At 39.9% G+C, this 19,927-nt stretch overlaps 1 protein-coding gene across 2 annotated transcripts in view; it reads right to left on the reverse strand.

Annotated features, from left to right (window-relative positions):
* The window catches only part of LOC126190732 (endoplasmic reticulum metallopeptidase 1-like), a 263,271-nt gene that overhangs the window by 121,693 nt on the left and 121,651 nt on the right, over positions 1 to 19,927 (reverse strand). For both annotated transcript variants that reach the window (XM_049931220.1, XM_049931219.1), the window contains exons 5-7: positions 12,372 to 12,492; positions 11,893 to 12,195; positions 356 to 591 (exon numbers count right to left, since the gene is read on the reverse strand). In XM_049931220.1, the coding sequence (XP_049787177.1) occupies positions 356 to 591; positions 11,893 to 12,195; positions 12,372 to 12,492 (660 nt within the window). The remainder of the gene's footprint in view (positions 1 to 355; positions 592 to 11,892; positions 12,196 to 12,371; positions 12,493 to 19,927) is intronic.

The raw sequence follows: 19,927 nt of genomic DNA on the forward strand, positions 1-19,927 counted from the left end.
AATAGATTTTTCATCTATCCATTTACATTATGTTGACTAAAATTAAAGTTAGATTGTAGTTTATTTTGTTTGGGGATTTGAAATGCACTTCCCCGCTGGGCCGTAATTACTGAAAAGACTGTTATAGCTGTGGTGGTGGTGGTGGTGGCGGTGGCGGTGGAGATTTACAAGGCAGAAAGAATGGAAAAACATGTATATCAATCACTTATTACAGAATGGAGTTAGGCATTATACTACTGACTTACAAAGTGTGCTGTAGGCTGGACAACAAGAAGTTACATTAGAGCTATTCCTTTAACATGTAAGACCATCCTTACTCAATATTCTGTTTATTGAACTTCACTGTGATACGTACCTTGAAACCAATACGTGCTTCGTTAACGATTAGTGGAAGAAACATGCAGCAGACAAGAACTGGGCAGTAGTAAATAAAGAATATTATGTAAGGACTAGAGTACCAGCTCATACTCTTTCCACAAGCATCCAGCAATGAAGCTATGGCAGCAACAGCACAGCCTGATAAAATCCACCCTACGAATGGTACAAGTGCTGCCAACAGTATCTGTTTCAGTAGCTGCTTTCGATTCAGTCCTGTAAAATTAACATGCAATTTGAATAAATATAATAAGATCCGATACTTCCTGAAACATTAAAACCATATATCTGAGTGGAATCCAAACCCGTACCCATACATTTTGTGAGTTACACTCTTAGTGACTGAGCTATTCAGAAGTGGCTCATGACCTGCCTCCACATCCTCAATTCTGTCAGTTGCACTCTCCTGCTTTTCAGACTCCACAAAAATTGTCCTGTATGCCTTATCAGATTTGCTCTCCTGGGAAAAATCTCTAATAATTTTATACATATCTTATATTTTGAAATCCCTGGATAGTCCTCTTTTTCCTTTCACTTATAAGCAACGGTGTAGTATCTGAGTTGTAAGTTAGCTTGTTTTGAATTTCTGCACATAAAGTGAATCAAATTCTGGGTCACTTCTCTGTTTCTGGCACAGCTATTTTTCATTATCATTGTTCTGGGTAGATTTATTTTTCTTTTCTTTTTTTCCTTTTTCTTTTCATCCCATACTTACAGTACCTTCATATCTTGAAGGCAAGGGACATTTGGTGGCGAAACCAACAACTGCAACAGTATCAGATAGTTCTCGTTATAAATTTGTGTGTTTGATAAGCTGCCAACATCTGCTTTTTCGCACAGGCAATACAATTGTTGTTAGGAAAGTTCAGCAACACAAACCAATTAAATTTACTCTTTGCACTACACTGCCTGCCTTTCTTCGATCTCTTTGAAAGTTTAACAGTTTTCTCAACTGAATTTTGTGTCTGATGCAAAAAAGCAATACTGACAGAGAGGGGAGCAGCAGAGATGCAAATCTCACTTGCATCAGGTTAAATTTTTCACCTCTGTAAACACGACAAGTAGCCTATCAAAACAGAAAGTAAAGACAAAAACCTAACTCTTTCCAACAGAGAGCAGAAGTACAGTACAGCAAGCAATGCCACCAAAAACGAGTATGTAATTTCGATCTTTCCAAACTCGAATGAGGTGGCACAGTGGCTAACATACTGGATTTGCAGCTGGAAGAGGACCGAGCAAATTCCTGTCCAGCTATCCAGAGACAAGTTGTCTATAGTTTCCCTTAATCACTTAAGGCAAATATCAAGATGATTCCTTTCAAAAGGATGTAGCTGATTTTCTTCCTCATAATTCTGTTGTTGTTGTTGGGATGTTTAAGGGGGACTAAACAGCTAAGGTCATCAGTCCCCCATTCCAAAAACAGGCGAGACATAAATGCACGAAGCAAGTAAAACCCCAAGGGGAAGGAGACTCCCCCCAGGCCCTAAAAGAACACAAATGCAGTAACGAACACTACAGACACGAAGAGTACAGATGAACACCAGACAAAGAAAAACAGAAGAAAAGAAGACGGCCGGAGACTGGTTGACTGACCACGACTACAAAAAAGGGAAAGAGTCAACCAACCGACTACACACTAAAATCTGCAACCAAATACGAGAGACTCGAGGACAAGAGACACACAAAGGGAAAGGAGCAGGACCTCCCTAAATGGAACCATAAAAAGGACTACCACGGATAAAATGTAAAACGTCATCAGCCACGGAGGTATTGTCGCTTAAAACCAAAGGCAAAGTGCCCGGGAGATAAAAGACTGCCGGAGGGTGCGCAGTCGGGGACACTCCAATAAAATGTGGGCGACCGTCAGCTGGGACCCACACCGACACAGGGGGGGGGATCCTCCTGACGCAAAAGATGGCCGTGCGTCAGGTATATATGGCCGATGCGGAGCCGACACAGGATAACAGAGTCCCTGCGAGAAGACCGCAGGGAGGAGCGCCACACATCGGTCGTCTCCTTGACAGCCCGCAGTTTATTAGGTGCTGTCATGCATAATTCTGTACAACGAGCTTATGCTGCTCCTCTTATGGCCATGACCATTACATCCTAATGTTCCTTACTTCCTTAATCTTTACACACTTCTTGTCCTTCTGAAGAAGGGAAGCATAAAAAACAAGAACAAAAATGTGGATGAGCTATACAATCTACAAGGAATTAGTCACTTGGAGTATAGGTTCTATGAACCATGAAAACGATAAATGGTAATTAGAAAAAATAATGAGAAGAAAATATTAATCAATGACAGGCACAAATCAAAAGGTAACAGTGAAAAATGAAAGCATGAAATGAAGTAGAATAACTCCAAATAATATAATGAAGAAAACAAAGAAAGAAGGAAGGAAGAGAAGGGAAAAAGGATGAGACAACCAGTGGAGGAACACAGGGGGAAATGGGAAATAAATTAGAAAGCAAAATAATAAAAAGGAGAACAGCACAGATGATGGAAGGACAGCACATATTAATATAAATGAAGACCAGAATAATGGGAGAAATCTAGCACTTTCTCATTATTTCTTCACTGGAGTTTTTATGTAGATGGCCAAAGTAGTACTGTTGTTACACTGTAAAGGATATTCTACAAACATATGTGAAGGTCATATAGCATGTGACAGGGCACAATAAATCATCAATGCATTGATTCTGGAAGAGCTTCTGACCCAGTTCCAAAAAAAGCTGTACTGTGGTGTAAGGTACTGATTCTATTCTTGTTAGTATACAGAAAAACAGGTACAGCTTCCATCAGACTTCAACACAATAGTGTGAAATTCAGAACTGAAAGATGATCAGCCAAGAAATTACATCCCGCCACAACTATTCTCAACATCCTAGAAGTACTCTTCATGTGTTTAAACTGAGAAAACAAAAAAGAATACATATTATCCGAACATGTCTCAACGACATTTGTTTAGCATATGACAGCGTTGACCTACTGCTTGCCACTATTACGGGTGAATTTCAACAACAAATGGAAGAACCTACGAGAAAAAGTTTGCAAGCAGGCTTGAAACTCAGTTATAATAAGACTACAATAACTTCCAACGAAACTGGTACACATTAACAATAAAGTCGTACAATCAATTGACAATCTTTTGCATTTGGGTCAGTTAAGGAGAATTACTGGAAAGACAAGAAAAGAAAGAAACACAAGGGTAAAACTGGCTTGGAGTGCTTCAGAGAAACTAAGTAGGATTATCTGAACTAAGCTTCCAATGTGACTGAGAACAAAAGTTTAAAATCACTTTATATTACCACTTTTGACTTGTCGAAGAGAGACAAGGATTTTAACACAAAAACATTCAAAAACTGAGGGCTGCTCAGCAAGTATGGAGACATGCATGCTTGATATTACTGAAATAGACAGGGAAACAAAAGAGGTATATGTGCAGCACTTCATCTAAGTATTCACATATTTACAGAATGAGAAGGTGCACTAATTGGTAAACTGCAGCTGAATAAAATAACTAGAAATGTAGATTTTCTTGAAGCAGCAGCTTTCCTGTGTAAAGAGTGAAGCATTTATGTTGTGGCATTAAATAATAAATAAACAAAGAAAAGTAAGTGCAACTTATTAATACCACATAAAAACAGTATACAATACTGACTGTAGTTAGTGTAGTATATAAGCAACACTTGTTACTCGAAATTGATATACCTCATAACTTTTTTCAAATCACGGGAGGATCTTCTCCTTACTGGCTGGACAATAATGATGAAATACATATGTAGTACTAGTTGTCGGTAGAAGAACACACACTGCGCTAGAACAGTGAAGACTTCCATTTTTGCTTCAGCACTAAAATCATCCAGGCATTCCCCCCATACCCAGAGTTACTGTTTATTCTCTTGCTCTAGTCAGTTCTTTCTTTCTTCCTTGCTATTTCTTTTTTATTCCTTTCTTTCATTTTTTATCTGTACTCATCACTAGCCCTCTCATTTCTATACTACTTGACCTCAGGTATTTCAATAGCACAATTCATTTTGAACAAAGCTATATGTCTTCATAACAGGACAATTTCCCAAAATTATTTTGTTCTCTATCACCCATAACCAACATCTAGATTTCTGAAGACAATTTTAAATAGTTCAGGTCTATTACAACAATTTATGACATAAAAGACTGTATGAACAATACACACTGATGGAAAAAATTGCATCATCAAGAAGGAGTTGTACAACACAAACAAAAGTTGGTAGGCACATTTTTACTTCTGAAAGATAATGTCTATTCAAATTTCATGTCATTCGCATAAGAGTGGTGCTAGTAGTGCCAATATGAGGATGGAAATCAGGTTTGCTTTAAACACACACTGTAACAGTCAAGAGCATTATATTGGACACAGTGAGTTGTTGTTAGTCAAGAGTGCCTTTAAGGCAACCAAGATGCCATTATCAATGCCTCACCGAGTTTGAATGAGGTCATGTAATACGGTTACAAGAAGCTCGATGTTCGTTCTGCGATATTGCAGGAAGACTTGACAGGAATGTAGCCACTGTACACGATTGCTGGCAGCGGTGGCCACGAGAATGGACGGTTGCATGAAGACTGTGCTCCAGATGGCCACATGGCACTAACAAGAGGGAAGACCCCAGTGTTCACTGTATGACTCTGGTGCATCATACTGCACCTGCAGCAGCAATCTCAGCAGCAGTTAGCTTCACAGTGATACAATGAACTATTACAAACTGATTACTTCAAGGACAGCTCTCAACCAGACACCCTGTAGTGTGCATTTCACTGACCCCAAACCAGTGCCATTTGCGATTTCAGTGGCGTCAACCGAGAGCTCATTGAAGGGCAGCGTTGAGGTCTGTTGAGTCTTTTGATGGAAGCTGGTTTGCCTCGGTGCCAGTGATGGCCGTGTATTGGTTAGAATGAGACCAGCTGAGGGCCTGCAACCAACCTGTCTGCTTGCTAGACACACTGGACCTACACCTGGAGTTATGGTCTGAGGTACAAGTTTGTATGACAGCAGGACCACTCTCATGGTTATCCCACACATCCCAACTGTAAATTTGCACATCAATCTGGTAATTTGACCTGTTGTGCCGCCATTCGTGAGCCCATCACTGCATTTCACTGACCCCAAACCTCAGTGGCGTCAACCGAGAGCTCACTGAAGGGCAGCGTTGAGGTCTGTTGAGTCTTTTGATGGAAGCTGGTTTGCCTCGGTGCCAATGATGGCCGTGTATTGGTTAGAATGAGACCAGCTGAGGGCCTGCAACCAACCTGTCTGCTTGCTAGACACACTGGACCTACATCTGCACAGCCCATATGCCACAGCTACAAAGCGTCAACATGGCCCTTTGCCTGCTCTATCAGTAACCCTGTCTACAGTCAGCACATAATGCACAATCATCGGATGACAGCTCCGGCATCAACCACAAACATCGTTAACTGTCCCTGTAGTGACTGACCGAGTGCTACAGGAACGGAACTCCATCCCACAAACTGACATCCGGCACCTGTACAACACAGATCATGCACATATGCATGCTTGCATTCACCATTCTGGTGGTTACATTGATAATTAATATACCAGCATTTCACATTTTCAGTTGTTTACCTCACACTTGCAATAACCCATGATCTCGCAATGTTAATCACATAAATATGTTACCTAGACAAATGTATTCCCAAAATTTCATTACTCTACATTAATTATTTTTTGGTGTATATACACATATATACACTAATGTCCAGCTTATGCTGTAACTGGATGGATAAAAAGTCTACTGACCAAGCAGCGGCAAGAGAATACGTGTATAAAAGTTAAAGAAATGTGCAAACTTTTGCAGCCAGTGGCTCCTACTGGCAGAAGGTTTGAAGGAGAAGGGTCTTTGCTTTTCATTCTGTCCAACAAGTCTCCCCTGACCTGGGGTTCAGGGCAACTTTTCTGTAAACCTCCCCATTTCCTAAACCTTGCCAGCCCTTTTCCTTCATCCCTCTTCCTACCTCTCCAACCCTTTTGCCAGAAGAAGTAGCCACTGGCTCCAATAGCTTGCACATTTCCTTAACTTTTATATGTGTATTCTCTTGATGCCACTGGTTGAGCACATTTTTTTATCTATCCAGTTATATTATATTTTCCTAAATTGATTAGTTTCATGGCTACATCATTTGAATTAGGAATTTAAATGACTGCCCTCAATGTCACTTGTTACAAAAGATAAAATGACCAGCAAAGAAAAAAGAAAATACTACACAAAATATGTTTGAATGTGGAACATCACTCTTGAACTCCTAATGACAGGTTTATCTACACATTAATTTTCATATGCCATAACTAATTCAACTGTGCTATTTTGAATACTATCATAAATTATCTTATACTCAACTTAACGAAGTTAGTAAAATCTCTAGAAATCACAGTGTTACGTGAAACAGAAAGAATAAATAAAAATATAACATGTGCACTGCTAAAAGCCATCAAACTCATAAATAAGTTAATTTTTGAAACAGTTTCAGATGAGGAAAAAAAATTGAAAATGCCTGAGAGTTATGTAATAAAAATCCAACAGACTGCAAAGACCTACAAAATACGAGTTTATGAAAAAAAAGGGGGTACAACACCTTAAGTGTATATTATTGCAGTGAAAGAAATTGCCGAACTGAGGTAACATTACAAAAAATTCACTATTCCATGTGTGATAGATGAGATATAAGACTACTGAAGTATAAGACTTCTGCTTTATGGCATGTGAAACGTGGAAGAGTTCAAGAAAGAACTGAGACATTACGAAAGTGCTGTCAAGTCATTGCTGAAACAAAAAATAATAATTAAAATTACAGGGATGAAAATTTCAAAAACTTCAGTAAAAAAAAAAAAAATGCTAAAGGCACATGTAACAAAAGCACCAAAAGCACAGTTTGGGATGCAAACAGGAAGTGTTTCATCTGTGGTGCCAAAGCCACAGATCAAATAACTGCAAACACACAAATAAGGGCAATAGACTCTTCAATTGCAACAAGTTTGGCCAAATCTCACATGAATACATCAAGGAAAAGAATTGTAACAATGAAAACAATCAATTATTGATAAAATTATTTAATCGAATCGATAAAAAATCTACTCACCAAGCTGCGGCAGAACACACACATAAACCACTGTTGTGATTGACGAGCTTTTGGAGCCAATGGCTCCTTCTTCAGGCAGAAGGGTTAAAGGGGAAGGAAGAACGGTGAAGGAAAAGGACTGGAGAGGTGTAGCAAAAGGGGTAGATTTTGGGAGTCACCCAGAACTGCAGGTCAGGGGAGACGTACTATATGGGATGAGAAGGAAAGACAGATTGTTTGGGACTGCATTGGATGAGATTTGAAAACCTGAGAGCTTAAAGGAGGAAGACAGGGTAAGACGGAGATTACTATTAAAATGTCATGCATGAGTTAATAAGAGTGAGAAGCTAAGAGCATTGTACGTAACAGAGGTGGGTGGGGGCAGAGAAAAATAGACGGGAAAGACAATTAAAGATGTAGAAACTAAAACGGAGTGAAGCAAAGAGTAGTTACAGTGAAGAAAAGCTGAGATGAAAGAAATTAACGTAAATGAAGACCAAGTGGGTGTTGAGAACCAAGGACATGTTGTAGTGCTAGTTCCCACTTGTGGAGTTCTAAGAAACTGGTGTCTGGGGGAAGAATCCAGGTGGCACGTGTTGTGAAACAAGTTCTGAGGTCATGAATCTCATTTTGTAGAGTGTGCTCTGCAACAGGATATTGTGAATTGCCAGTATATACCCTCTTCCTATGCCCATTTATCGTAATTGATAATTTGGTGGCAGTCATGCAGGTGTAGAAGGCTGAACTGTGTACATAATAGCTGGTATATGGCATGTCATTTCGTGCATGGCTCTCCCTTTGCTAGTACATGTTTTGCCAGTTACAGGGCTGTTGTAGGTTGTGGTAGGAGGGTGCATAGGGTAAGTCTTTCAGCGGGGATGGTCACAGGGGTAGGAGCCATAGGGTAGGGAGATGGGTACAGAAATAACATAGGGTCTGACAAGAATATCGCAGAGATTGGGTGGGTGATGGAAAACTACTCTAGGCACGGTGGGCAAAATTTCAGACAGTATGGATCTCATTTCAGGGAATAATTTTAGGAAGTCATGGCCATGCCGAAGTAGCTGATTAACACATTCCAGATCAGGATAATACTGACTCACCAATGGTGTTCTCCGAAGCTGTTATGTGGAGGGATCAGAAGTGCCAGGATTTGATGTGACGGCCTAGGAAATCTGCTTTTTAACTAGGCTGGTGGGGTAATTACGTGCAGTGAAAGCCAAGGTGAGAATGGTGGTGTATTGCTGTAAAGAGTCTGCATCCGAATAAATACATTTACCTCACATGCCAAAGCTGTATGGGAGGGAACTGTCAAAATGTAAGTATTGTTGTTTGTTGGTTGGTTTAATGTGGATGCAAGTGTGTAGCTGGCCTTTGGTGAGGACGAGACCAGCATCAACGGAAGTGGCTTGAGAGAACATCATATTTGTTCACATGGATGGTATTGTTTATACATATTTAGAGTTGAAAACTGTGTGGAAATTACTTTTTTAAAACGGTAGTTCTTGAAGAGAGCTGTTGAAATTTTTGGGTATGTCATACAGCATTGACTAATTTGACCTCCTTCAGAGAAGACAGACACCATTCAAAACTTTGCAGAACTGAAATCTATTGCTATGACTAACAGGATACTTTCAGTAGTTTATGTCAAGTTAATGTAAAATTACTCAGTGATTGCCAAACCCCTGAGTGGTCTACTCAGAAACAACCATGAATGCAAGTTTGAAGAACAACAGGAACAAGCTTTTAAGATGCTCAAATACGTTCTTTCATTAAATTCAATTTTAAACATCTACAACCAAAAGTATAAAACTAAAAGAGGTTCTTACACCACTGAACTGATTTTAGAATGAAACATGTAGATGCTTTAAGTTGCTGTGTGAATGTAGGGTTTGGTTTTGCAGATGGTTTAATAGGCAGAATCAGAAAATTGAAATGAAGGACAGTGTTGTGGCAATGATAAAAACATGCTCAAAGAACGACCTTACAACAACTTTTTAGTAAGAGATGGGCTTCTTTTCAAGTTCAACAGAAGAGAAACTTTAGTGATTCCATGCGCTATGCAAGGAGATATCATCATCCAGTTTATGCTGAAAAAGGGCGTTATTCTTTCAAGCAAACTGAAGAGAAAATGAAAACGAAATTCTTAAATGGCAAATTTGACTGACAAGATGCAACGAGTGATCTCCAAATGTATAAAATGCTTAACCACAAATAAGAAGTCAGAAAAGAAGGCAGATTTCCTTCACCATTTATTCAAAGAGTTTAAAAAGTGATATACACAGATCACTCTGGAACAATTCAGTTGACTCCTAAATATTACTGACACATTTGCCAAGTTTAGTTGGCTGTTTCATGTAAAGACAACAACATTTAGTGATGGTAAATTAGTAAGGTGAAATCAGAAAAAAACTAATTTTCAGAGTCCAACCACGTAATTACTGATAGATGGACTTGCTTTACTTCTCATGAATTCATGGAGCACTGCATGGCATAAGTAATTGAACTACTGAGAATGTGCAAATTCAGATGACCTATTTTTCTTTGCCTATGAACATTGCTACGCTTAGCAAACAATGCAACAACAAATGGTACAAACAGTACCACGTGTTCATCATTCCATGAATTCAACATAAAACAGAAGCACTGGAACATGCCATTTAAGCTTTCGACAGAAGTAGAAATACATACACAGTATGACCTTCACATCACAAAACAATCTGAAGAACAGATTATTTATTCATATGATGAAGAACACATGCAAATGAGGGAAGATATTAAATTAGAAATCAGTAAGTTTAAAGACAAAAATTGGGCTAGCTTCGATCAATGCCTGAAGAAGTCTTTTACATATAAATTTGGTAATCTTGGAGTGTAAAAGCAGCCACAATCTGGACCAAAATTAAAGCCGATAGCCAAGAATCTTGATCCCTTCCAGAGTTAAAAAAGTTTCAAAAAATTGTATGTATGATGGTGGCTGAGAAGTGATAACCATGAGGGCACCTGCACTAGGACAACATGTGCCAAATTTATGTAATCCTGGCTGAGAGGCTATTCATCTCTGACTAGAATGATTATCATGATGATTGACTCTGGGATTTGGATGGGAGATTTAAAGGTTTTGCCACCAAAAAGACTGGTGACGCACCATAAATGCTGAATAATGCAGTGTCTCCAGAGATGGAGAAGAAATAAATATTGCTTATGGAGAAGAAGCAAGTTGGATCATCCTGTTTCTTTTTGTCATTTCATGAATATACGTTTGTAATCTTTATAATTAATAAATAAATAATATATGTGGAATATGGAAACTGGACATATGTATAAGATAACTTATTTTAAATAAGAGAAATAATAAAAAGAATTGGTTAAATTACAATGGAGAGAATGGCTGAAGAGTATTAACCCTCAGAAGGCAAATTTTCAGATACTGCTTACAAAAACACTTAAATGTAGAATTAACTATTTCTAGTTTCCATGACTTATATGTTCCTTCCTCAGGGAAGAAACAGGGATTGATAGTGGAAAGAAAGGTTACTCAGATCCCACTTTGACAGGGGGACCCATCTGTTTCGAGAATGAGAGGAGACAAAGACGAAGGGGAAGGCTTCAGAGAGCACACATAATAAATAGGGAGGGAAAAGACGAATCTTTCAAATTATAACTGATTTCCCCTTCCTTCTCATAGTTTTGGTCTAACTATGGCTGATGATGGTCGAAGTAGAGAGGATATAAAATGTAGACTGGCAATGGCAAGGAAAGCGTTTCTGAAGAAGAGAAATTTGTTAACATCGAGTATAGATTTAAGTGTCAGGAAGTCGTTTCTGAAAGTATTTGTATGGAGTGTAGCCATGTATGGAAGTGAAACATGGACAATAAATAGTTTAGACAAGAAGAGAATAGAAGCTTTCAAAATGTGGTGCTACAGAAGAATGCTGAAGATTAGAAGGGTAGATCACATTACTAATGAGGAGGTATTGAATAGAATTGAGGAGAAGAGGAGTTTGTGGCACAGCTTCACTAGAAGAAGTTGGTAGGACATGTTCTGAGGCATCAAGGGATCACCAATTTAGTACTGGAGGGCAGCATGGAGGGTAAAAATCGTAGAGGGAGACCAAGAGATGAATACACTAAGCAGATTCAGAAGGATGTAGGCTGCAGTAGGTACTGGGAGATGAAAGAGGCTTGCACAGGTTAGAGTAGCATGGAGAGCTACATCAAACCAGTCTCAGGACTGAAGACCACAACAACAACAACAACAACAACAACAACAACAATGGCTGAACTCTCAACTTATATTTGTTCCCCCACAAAAACATTTCAGACAAGTTTCAGTAAAATCAGTACATGCATAACAAATAACCAAAATAAATATAACTTTAATTTAATTTTGAATGTAGTACCTTTCCCAACAAACATAATATTGTACACTGTTGTGTACAGTGATAAAATAAATGCAATCATATTTATTATGGTTCCAGTGAACTCTGAATAATACACCATGAAAAGTCCACCGACATCAGTGTAGACAACACGACCATCTGAGCCCTGACCCGGATTGGTCAGCTCACTGGAAGATGCGATTTTCTTGACGAGGGCAAGCATGTTGTCCCCAGTGTGTTGAAATGTTCCTTCAGGAATGTAGAATATACTGTCAAAGACTGTATGATACACATATCCATTTGCTTTATGTGCAAAATCCAATCCTGAAAAAAAGAGTTTATGAACAAAAAGAAGAAAAAAAAGAAACAAACTCTATGGCACTTAAAGTCAGCTCTACCAATAGGCTTTCACTATGTTCTCTCATGCAACTGTAATGACAATTGATATCTTGTCACTGTTTTATTTGTGTAATGCATTTAAAAAATCAATATTCCCTTACCTGATATATTACCAAAATCCCTAAACACTCTAAAATCTGTATCAGAAGGAACCAAACCACTCTGGAAAATTTCTTCTCCAACAACTGTACCATGGGGGTGAGGAGCAGAATCAGCATACATCTGTATATCAATATATGCACAATTACAGTACTAGAAAACAATTTCTGATTCTTCTGATTCAAAAACAAATAATTAATAAAATATTGTACCAATGTGGAAAAGAAAAAAAAAGAATTTTACAAACATATGAAAAGGTGATATGGCCAACAATAGCAGCAGTAATGAAACCAAAGCAGCTGCATCCAGAGGATGAGACACTAACTTACATTCCAATGACAGGGACAGCTTGTCTAGTGTCAGTCCAGCAGAGCAATTTCACAAGCGGGACATTTCCAAGCTGTAGGTGAATCACAAGTTAGATAACCTGCTTCTGTCAATTACAGCATTAAAGATAGGTTTGGATTCTGTTGAAGTTATTGGCAGTTCGGATTTTATGAGGCATGGCCTACACCTCAATAACAATGGGGAAAAAACTGACTGGGTTAACAGCAGAATTTTTAAGAGACAACATTGCCACTAATGACAATATTCCTTTAGCAAATGGTATGAAGGTAGAATTTTTTAAGAGTTAACTCAAATTTCAGGCTGTCAGTATCAAAAGAAGCAAAAAAAATTGAATCTAAAAAACTTTAAGGTAAAAAAGAGATTGACATAAACTTATCGCATCAAAATATTTGAAAGTTAAATTATAAAACCAAAGAACTTCTGATTTCCAGAATGAATTTTTACTTTGCAATGGAATGTGTGTTGACTTGAAACTTGCCAACAGATTAAAACTGTCTGTGAATCAGGATACATACACAGGACCTTTGCCTTTCAAGGAAAAATTCTCTACCAATTGAGTTATCCAGACGCACCTCACAGCTTTACTTCCCCCAGTGCCTCTTTTCTAGTGAGACTAGCAACCCTGGAGGATTGAAGGAAAAAGATACACAAGATGAAGATGGAAGACAAGAGACTAAGGGGAAGGCCAAGAGATAAGTGGCTAGGAGGAGTTGAAGAAAGCATTCAGAAGAAAAGACTGAACCACAGTAGTGTCAGAGAGGTGGTGGAAAGACCACAGAAGATGGAGAGGTTTGTGTTCCAAGAGGGCTCTGCCACTGACGGGAAATGTACATGACCATCCATACATCACTTCAGTAACTTTTCAACATCAGGCTACCGCCCACCCCAAGCCAAGTAGAAAGATCCTTTGTTGGTCACATGGCCCCAATCTGAAGCTGCAGAACATAACAACTGTTTTCTTTCAATTTAGTAATCTGACAGAATGGACATATTCCTACTCCACCTGTAAATACCAACTGTCACCAACTTTTTTCTGCAGGGGTGCCACATTCTGAGAATTGTCTTTCTTTTTCCTTGAAGATATTCTGCTACTAGAATTCAGCTGTGAGCAGTTTGTAGACTCATGGGTCCCTTTGGGTGAGACTTACTGGAAATCCAGGCTAGAATAAACAGTAAAATAGCTACAATATGTCCCTTGCTGGAAATTTAACTTATCTATTTATGCTTTAATACATCTACATGCCTATACCTCCCCCTCATCCCAACTGGGCAGCAACCACCCTGTGCCAATACAAACAAAGAATATTTACTTTCACACAGTAATCCATGAAAAATGTCCAGTTATGTTATCCATTCTATATAGCAAATTTTTCTTCACCACCAGTATACAAACCTGGCACCTCCTGACTGAGCTCCATCACATGAACATGCATTCATGCCAACAGTTACCATGCATGAAGTTGAATGGCACAAGCGGTAGAGACAAAGGTGAATGTAGAGGTGAAAAGGGCAAGTAAAGCAGGACAGTGAAATAATGTTACATATATATCTACTTATTTGTTATCTGTAGAGGTGAAAAGGGCAAATAAAGCAGGACAGTGAAATAATGTTACATATATATCTACTTATTTGTTATCTGTAGTGGTCTTCAGTCTAAAGACTGGTTTGATGCAGCTCTCCATGCTACTCTACCTTGTGCAAGCCTCTTCATCTGTAAATAACTACTGCAACTTACATCTTTATGAATTTGCTTACTGTGTTCATCTCTTGGTCTCCCTCTACAATTTTTACCACCCACACTTCCTCCAATACTAAATTGGTGATCTCTTGATGTCTCAGAATGTGTCCTATCAACCGATCCCTTCTTTCCGCCAAGTTGCTCCTCAAATTCCTTGTCTCCCCAATTCTATTCAGTATCTCTTCATTAGTTAGAGGATTGACCCATTTAATCTTCACCACTCTTCTATAGCACTTCAAAAGCTTCCATTCTCTTTTTATCTAAACTGTTTATCATCCATATTTCTCTTCCGTACATGACTACACTCCAGACAAATACCTTTACAAAAGACTTCCTAATACTTACATCTATATCCAATGTTAACAAATTCCTCTTCATCAAAATGCTTTTCTTGCCATTGCCAGTTTAGATTTTATATCCTCTCCACTTTAGATAACATCAGTTATTTTGCTAACCAAATAGCAAAACTCATCTACTACTTTAAGTGTCTCGTTTCCTAATCTAATTCACTTAGCATCACCTGCTTTGACTACATTCCATTGTCCTCGTTTTCCTTTTGTTGATGTTCATGTTATATCCTCATTTCAAGACACTGTCCATTCCATTCAACTGCTCTTCTAATTCCTCTGATGTCTCTGACAGAATTACAACGTTGTGGGCAAGCCTCAAAGTTTTTATTTCTTCTCCCTGGACTTTAAATCCTACTCCAAATTTTTCTTTCCTTTCCTTTACTGCCTGCTCAATATACAGATTGAATAACATCAGGATAGGCTACAGCCCTGTCTCACTCCCCTCTCAACTACACTGCATCCCTTGTATACCCCTCGACTCTTATAGCTGCCATCTGGTTTCTGTACAAATTGTAAATAGTCTTTCACTCCCTGTGTTTTACCCCTGCCACATTTAGAATTTGAAAGAGTATTCCAGTCAGCATTGTCAAAAGCTTTCTCTAAGTCTACAAATGCTATAAATGTATGTTTGCCTTCCTTAACCTATCTTCTATGAGAAGTCGTAGAGTCAGTATTGCCTCACGGGTTTCTACATTTCTCTGGAATCCAACTGACCTTTCCCCAGGTCATCTTCTACCAATTTTTCTATTCTTCTGTAAAGAATTCATTTTCATATTTTGCAACCAAGACTTGTTATTAAACTCACTGTTCAGTAAATTTTCATCAATCACGAACTGCTTTCTTCGGAATTGGAATTACTACATTCTTCTTGAAGTCTGAGGGTATTTCGCCTGTCTTATACATCTTGCATACCAGATGGAAGAGTTTTGTCATGGCTGGATCTTCCAAGGCTATCAGTAGTTCTAACAGAATAACATCTATTTCCGGGGCCTTGTTTCGACATAGATCTTTCACAAGTTCTCACAGTATCATATCTCCCATCTCATCTTCATCTACGTCCACTTCCCTTTCTACAGTATTGCTTTCAAATTTACCTCCCTTGTATAGACCCTCTATATACTCCTTCCATCCTTCAGCTTTCCCTTCTCCGCTTAGGACTGGTTTCCCATCTAAACTCTCGTTGTTCATACAGCAGCTTCTCTTTTCCCCAAAGGCCTCTTTAATTTTCCTACAGGTGGTCTCTATCTCTTCCTTGGTTAAATATGCTTCTAAGTCCTTACATTTGTCCTCTAGTCATTACTTCTTAGCAATTTTGCATTTCCTGTCAATCTCAATTTTTAAGAATTTGTATTCCCTTTCACCTGATTCATTTGCTGTATTTTTAAATTTTTCTCCTTTCATCAATTAAATCAGTATCACTTGGGTTATCCACAAGGATTCCTACTGGGCCTTGTCTTTTTACCTATTTTATTCTCTTCTGTCTTCACTGTTTCATCTCTTACAGCTACCTATTCATCTTCTACTGTATTCCTTTCCCCTGTTCTAGCCAACCATTGTACAACGTTCCTTCTGAATCTCTCAATAACCTCTGCTTCTTTCAACTTATCCAGGTCCCATCTCCTTCACTTCGTACCTTTTTCCAATTTATTCAGTTTTAATCTACAGTTCATAACCAATAAACTGTGGTCAGAGATTACATCTGCCCCTGGAAATGTCCTACAATTTACATCCTAGTTCGTAAATCTCTGCCTAACCATTGTATAATCAATCTGAAACCTTCTGGTGTCTCCAGGTCTCTTCCACATATACAACCATCTTTTATGATTCTTAAACCAAGTGTTAGTGATGATTAAAGTACACTGTGTGCAAAATTCTACCAGGTGGCCTCCTATTTCATTCCTTTCACCGAGTCCATATTCATCTACAATTTTTCCTTGTCTTCCTCTCCCTAATGTCGAATTCCAGTCCCCCATCACAATTAAATTTTAGTCTCCTTTAACTATCTAAATATTTTCTTTTATCTCATCATACATTTCTTTGGTATGCTCATCATCTTCGGCGCAAGTTGGCACATAAACTTGTATTACTGTGGCAGGCATAGGCTTTGTGTCTATCTTGACTCTGATAAAGCATTCACTATTCGGTTCATAGTAGCTTTCCTGCATTACTATTTTCATACTCATTATTAAACCTACTCCTGCATTATTCCCATTTCATTTTGTGTTTATAACGCTGTATTCACCTGACCAGAAGTCCTGTTCCTCCTGCCATCGAACTTTACTAATTCCCACTATGTCTAATTTCAAACCAACCCATTTTGTTTTTTATATTTTCTAATCTACCTGTCTGATTAAGGAATCTAACATTCCATCCTCCAATCCGTAGAATGTTTCTCCTGATGAAGACATCCTCCTGAGTAGTCCCTGCCCGAAGATCCGAATGGGGGACTATTTTACCTCCAGAATACTTTACCCGAGAAAACACCATCATCATTTAACCACACACTACAGCTGCATGTCCTTGGGAAAAATTACAGCTATAATTTCTCCTTGCTTTCAGTGGTTCACAGTACCAGCACAGCAAGGCCACTTTGGTTGATGTTACAAGGCCAGATCAGTCAATCATAAGGTGTTGCCCTTGCAACTACTGGAAAGGCTGCTGCTCCTTTCCAGGAACCACACATTTGTCTGGTCTCTCAACAGATACCCCTCTGTTGTGAGTATACCTGCAGTACGGTTATCTGTATTGCTCTTTTGGGCAACCCTGTCTGCTGCCCCCCCCCCCCCCCCCTTTTCGCTCCACACCCACAAACAGCAACACTGTGCTAGACGAACCCACAATGCCAGGACTGCTAAGCAAGTAGACCGGGGTTAGGTGTGGCCTCAAGTGGAGTGTATAGAGAGAGAAAGAGGAGGAGGAGGAGATGTTGGGGAGGGGTAGCTGATGGCTCGGAGGGAAGCAGAGGGTGTATGTGATAGGAATGTCGGAGGGAGAGGCAGCAAGTGTACAGGACAAGAATGCGACACAGGGACCAGACCCTGCGAGTTTGTGCACTGCACGATGGTGATGACATGGAGATGTGGATTAGGAAGGGAGACTGTTGGGTAGAGGGTGTGAATGCAGTGGGTTAGCAGAGATTGAGGACAGGAGGATTACAGTAGCATAGGATGTGTTACAAAAATGATTTCCCATCTGTGTAGTTTAGGAAAGCTGGGGCTGGGGAAGGATCCAGATGGCACAGGCTGTGAAGCAGCCACTGAACTCAAGCATGTTGTGCTCATCAGGATATTCCACCATTGAGTGGTCAACTCTGCTCTTGGCCCCAGATTGGCAGTGGCCTTTCATTCTGGTAGCCAGATGGTTGGTGGTCATGCCTACTTAAAATGCTGTGCAGAAATCTTAGCAAAGTTGGTATGTGACATGGCTGCTTTCACCAGTGGCACTGCCTCAGATGAGATAGGGAAAACATCTGACAAGACTAGATCAGGATGTGCTGGGTGAGTAAATCAGGCAGGGCTTGTGCCTGGATCTTGCACAGGGATATGACCCTTGTGGTAAGGGGCTGGGAATGGGAGTGGTATAGTGATCGATCACAATGTAGTATAGGTTGGGTGGGTGGTGGAATGGGGAGAATCGTGGATAGTATGTCCCTCATTTCTGGGCATGATCAAAAGCATCCAGACACCCCTAAAAACATATGTTTTTCATATTAGGTGCATTGCGCTGCCACTTACTGCCAGGTACTCCATACTAGCGAGCTCAGCAGTCATTAGACATCATGAGAGAGCAGAATCGGGCTCTCTGTGAAACACACGGACTTTGAACGTGGTCAGGTGATTGGGTGTCACTTGTGTCATATATCTGTACGCGAGATTTCCACACTCCTAAACATCCCTAGGTCCACTGTTTCTGATGCGATAGTGAAGTGGAAATGTAAAGGGACATGTGGAGCACAAAAGCGTACAGACCAACCTCGTCTGTTGACTGACAGAGGCTGCCGATGGAAGATCACAAATCACGCCGGTAAATGCAAATGATGCCTCGCTTGGTATAAGGAGTGTAAACAATGGATGACTGAACAGTGGAAAAAAGGTGTGTGGAGTGATGAATCATGGTACACAATGTGGTGATCCAAGGCAGAGTGTGGGTATGAAAAATGCCTGGTGAACGTCATCTGCCAGAAAGAACTAACAGGCAATTTGAACACACCTTATTATCATTAAAGAAAAACACCTTTTTGGCATATACTAAGTGTTAAACACAAGAACAAACAGAAAAAAAGCCCACAACTCTTGTGATGGCAAACCAGATAAGGAAACAAGACAATGGAAGAAATTACTGACCAAAAGCTACACTGCACAATACAAAATACAATGTGCTACTAAATGTTACGGTGAGTGAATACAATGCCAGGGCCACTGTAAGTACTGGCACGAGTTGTTCTGGCAGGAGGGTGAGAAGCCTCGGGAACCAGAACAGATAAGGAAGAGCGGAAAGGTCGACCTGCACTTTTACCAGCATGAGGGGCAGCGCGGTATGTAGCAAAAAAACGAAGCACTGCATCTTCCAGCAGGTGATGGCTCAGCAGCTTATCGAGCTGCGTCTTGAATGTCCACACAAAACGTTCTGCCCGCCTGTTTGACGCAGGATGCAATGGGGCGGTATGGATGAGGGAAATTCCACTGGCAGTACAGAATCGCTTAAGCTCGGTCGAAGTGAACTGTGGACCATTATCAATAACAATTGTTTTGTGGAGGCCCTCAACAGCAAAGAGGTGCCGGAGAATTTTGATAGTCTCTGCAGAAGTGGTGTTCATCATGCGGGAGTCATAAGGCTATCCCGACCTGTTGTTGATCAGTATGAGCTACTGGGAACCATGAAACAGCCCTGCAAAATCCAAATGGAGACGTTCCCACAGAGCAGCTGCATCCAGCCACAAAAAATACTGGCACAGGGGTGCTGCCTGATGTGTTTGGCACGTGGTGCAGGCAGACACAAGGAAGGCAATGTCTTTATCCAAAACGTGCCAATAAATGTGCTGGCGAGCCAACTGTTTGGTGAGGACGATGCCCCAAAGGCCTGCATGGAGGAGGTGGAGGACACGGCAGTATGACCACCTGGG

Source organism: Schistocerca cancellata, chromosome 6, assembly GCF_023864275.1.
Source record: "Schistocerca cancellata isolate TAMUIC-IGC-003103 chromosome 6, iqSchCanc2.1, whole genome shotgun sequence".
NCBI classification, from domain to species: domain Eukaryota; kingdom Metazoa; phylum Arthropoda; class Insecta; order Orthoptera; family Acrididae; genus Schistocerca; species Schistocerca cancellata.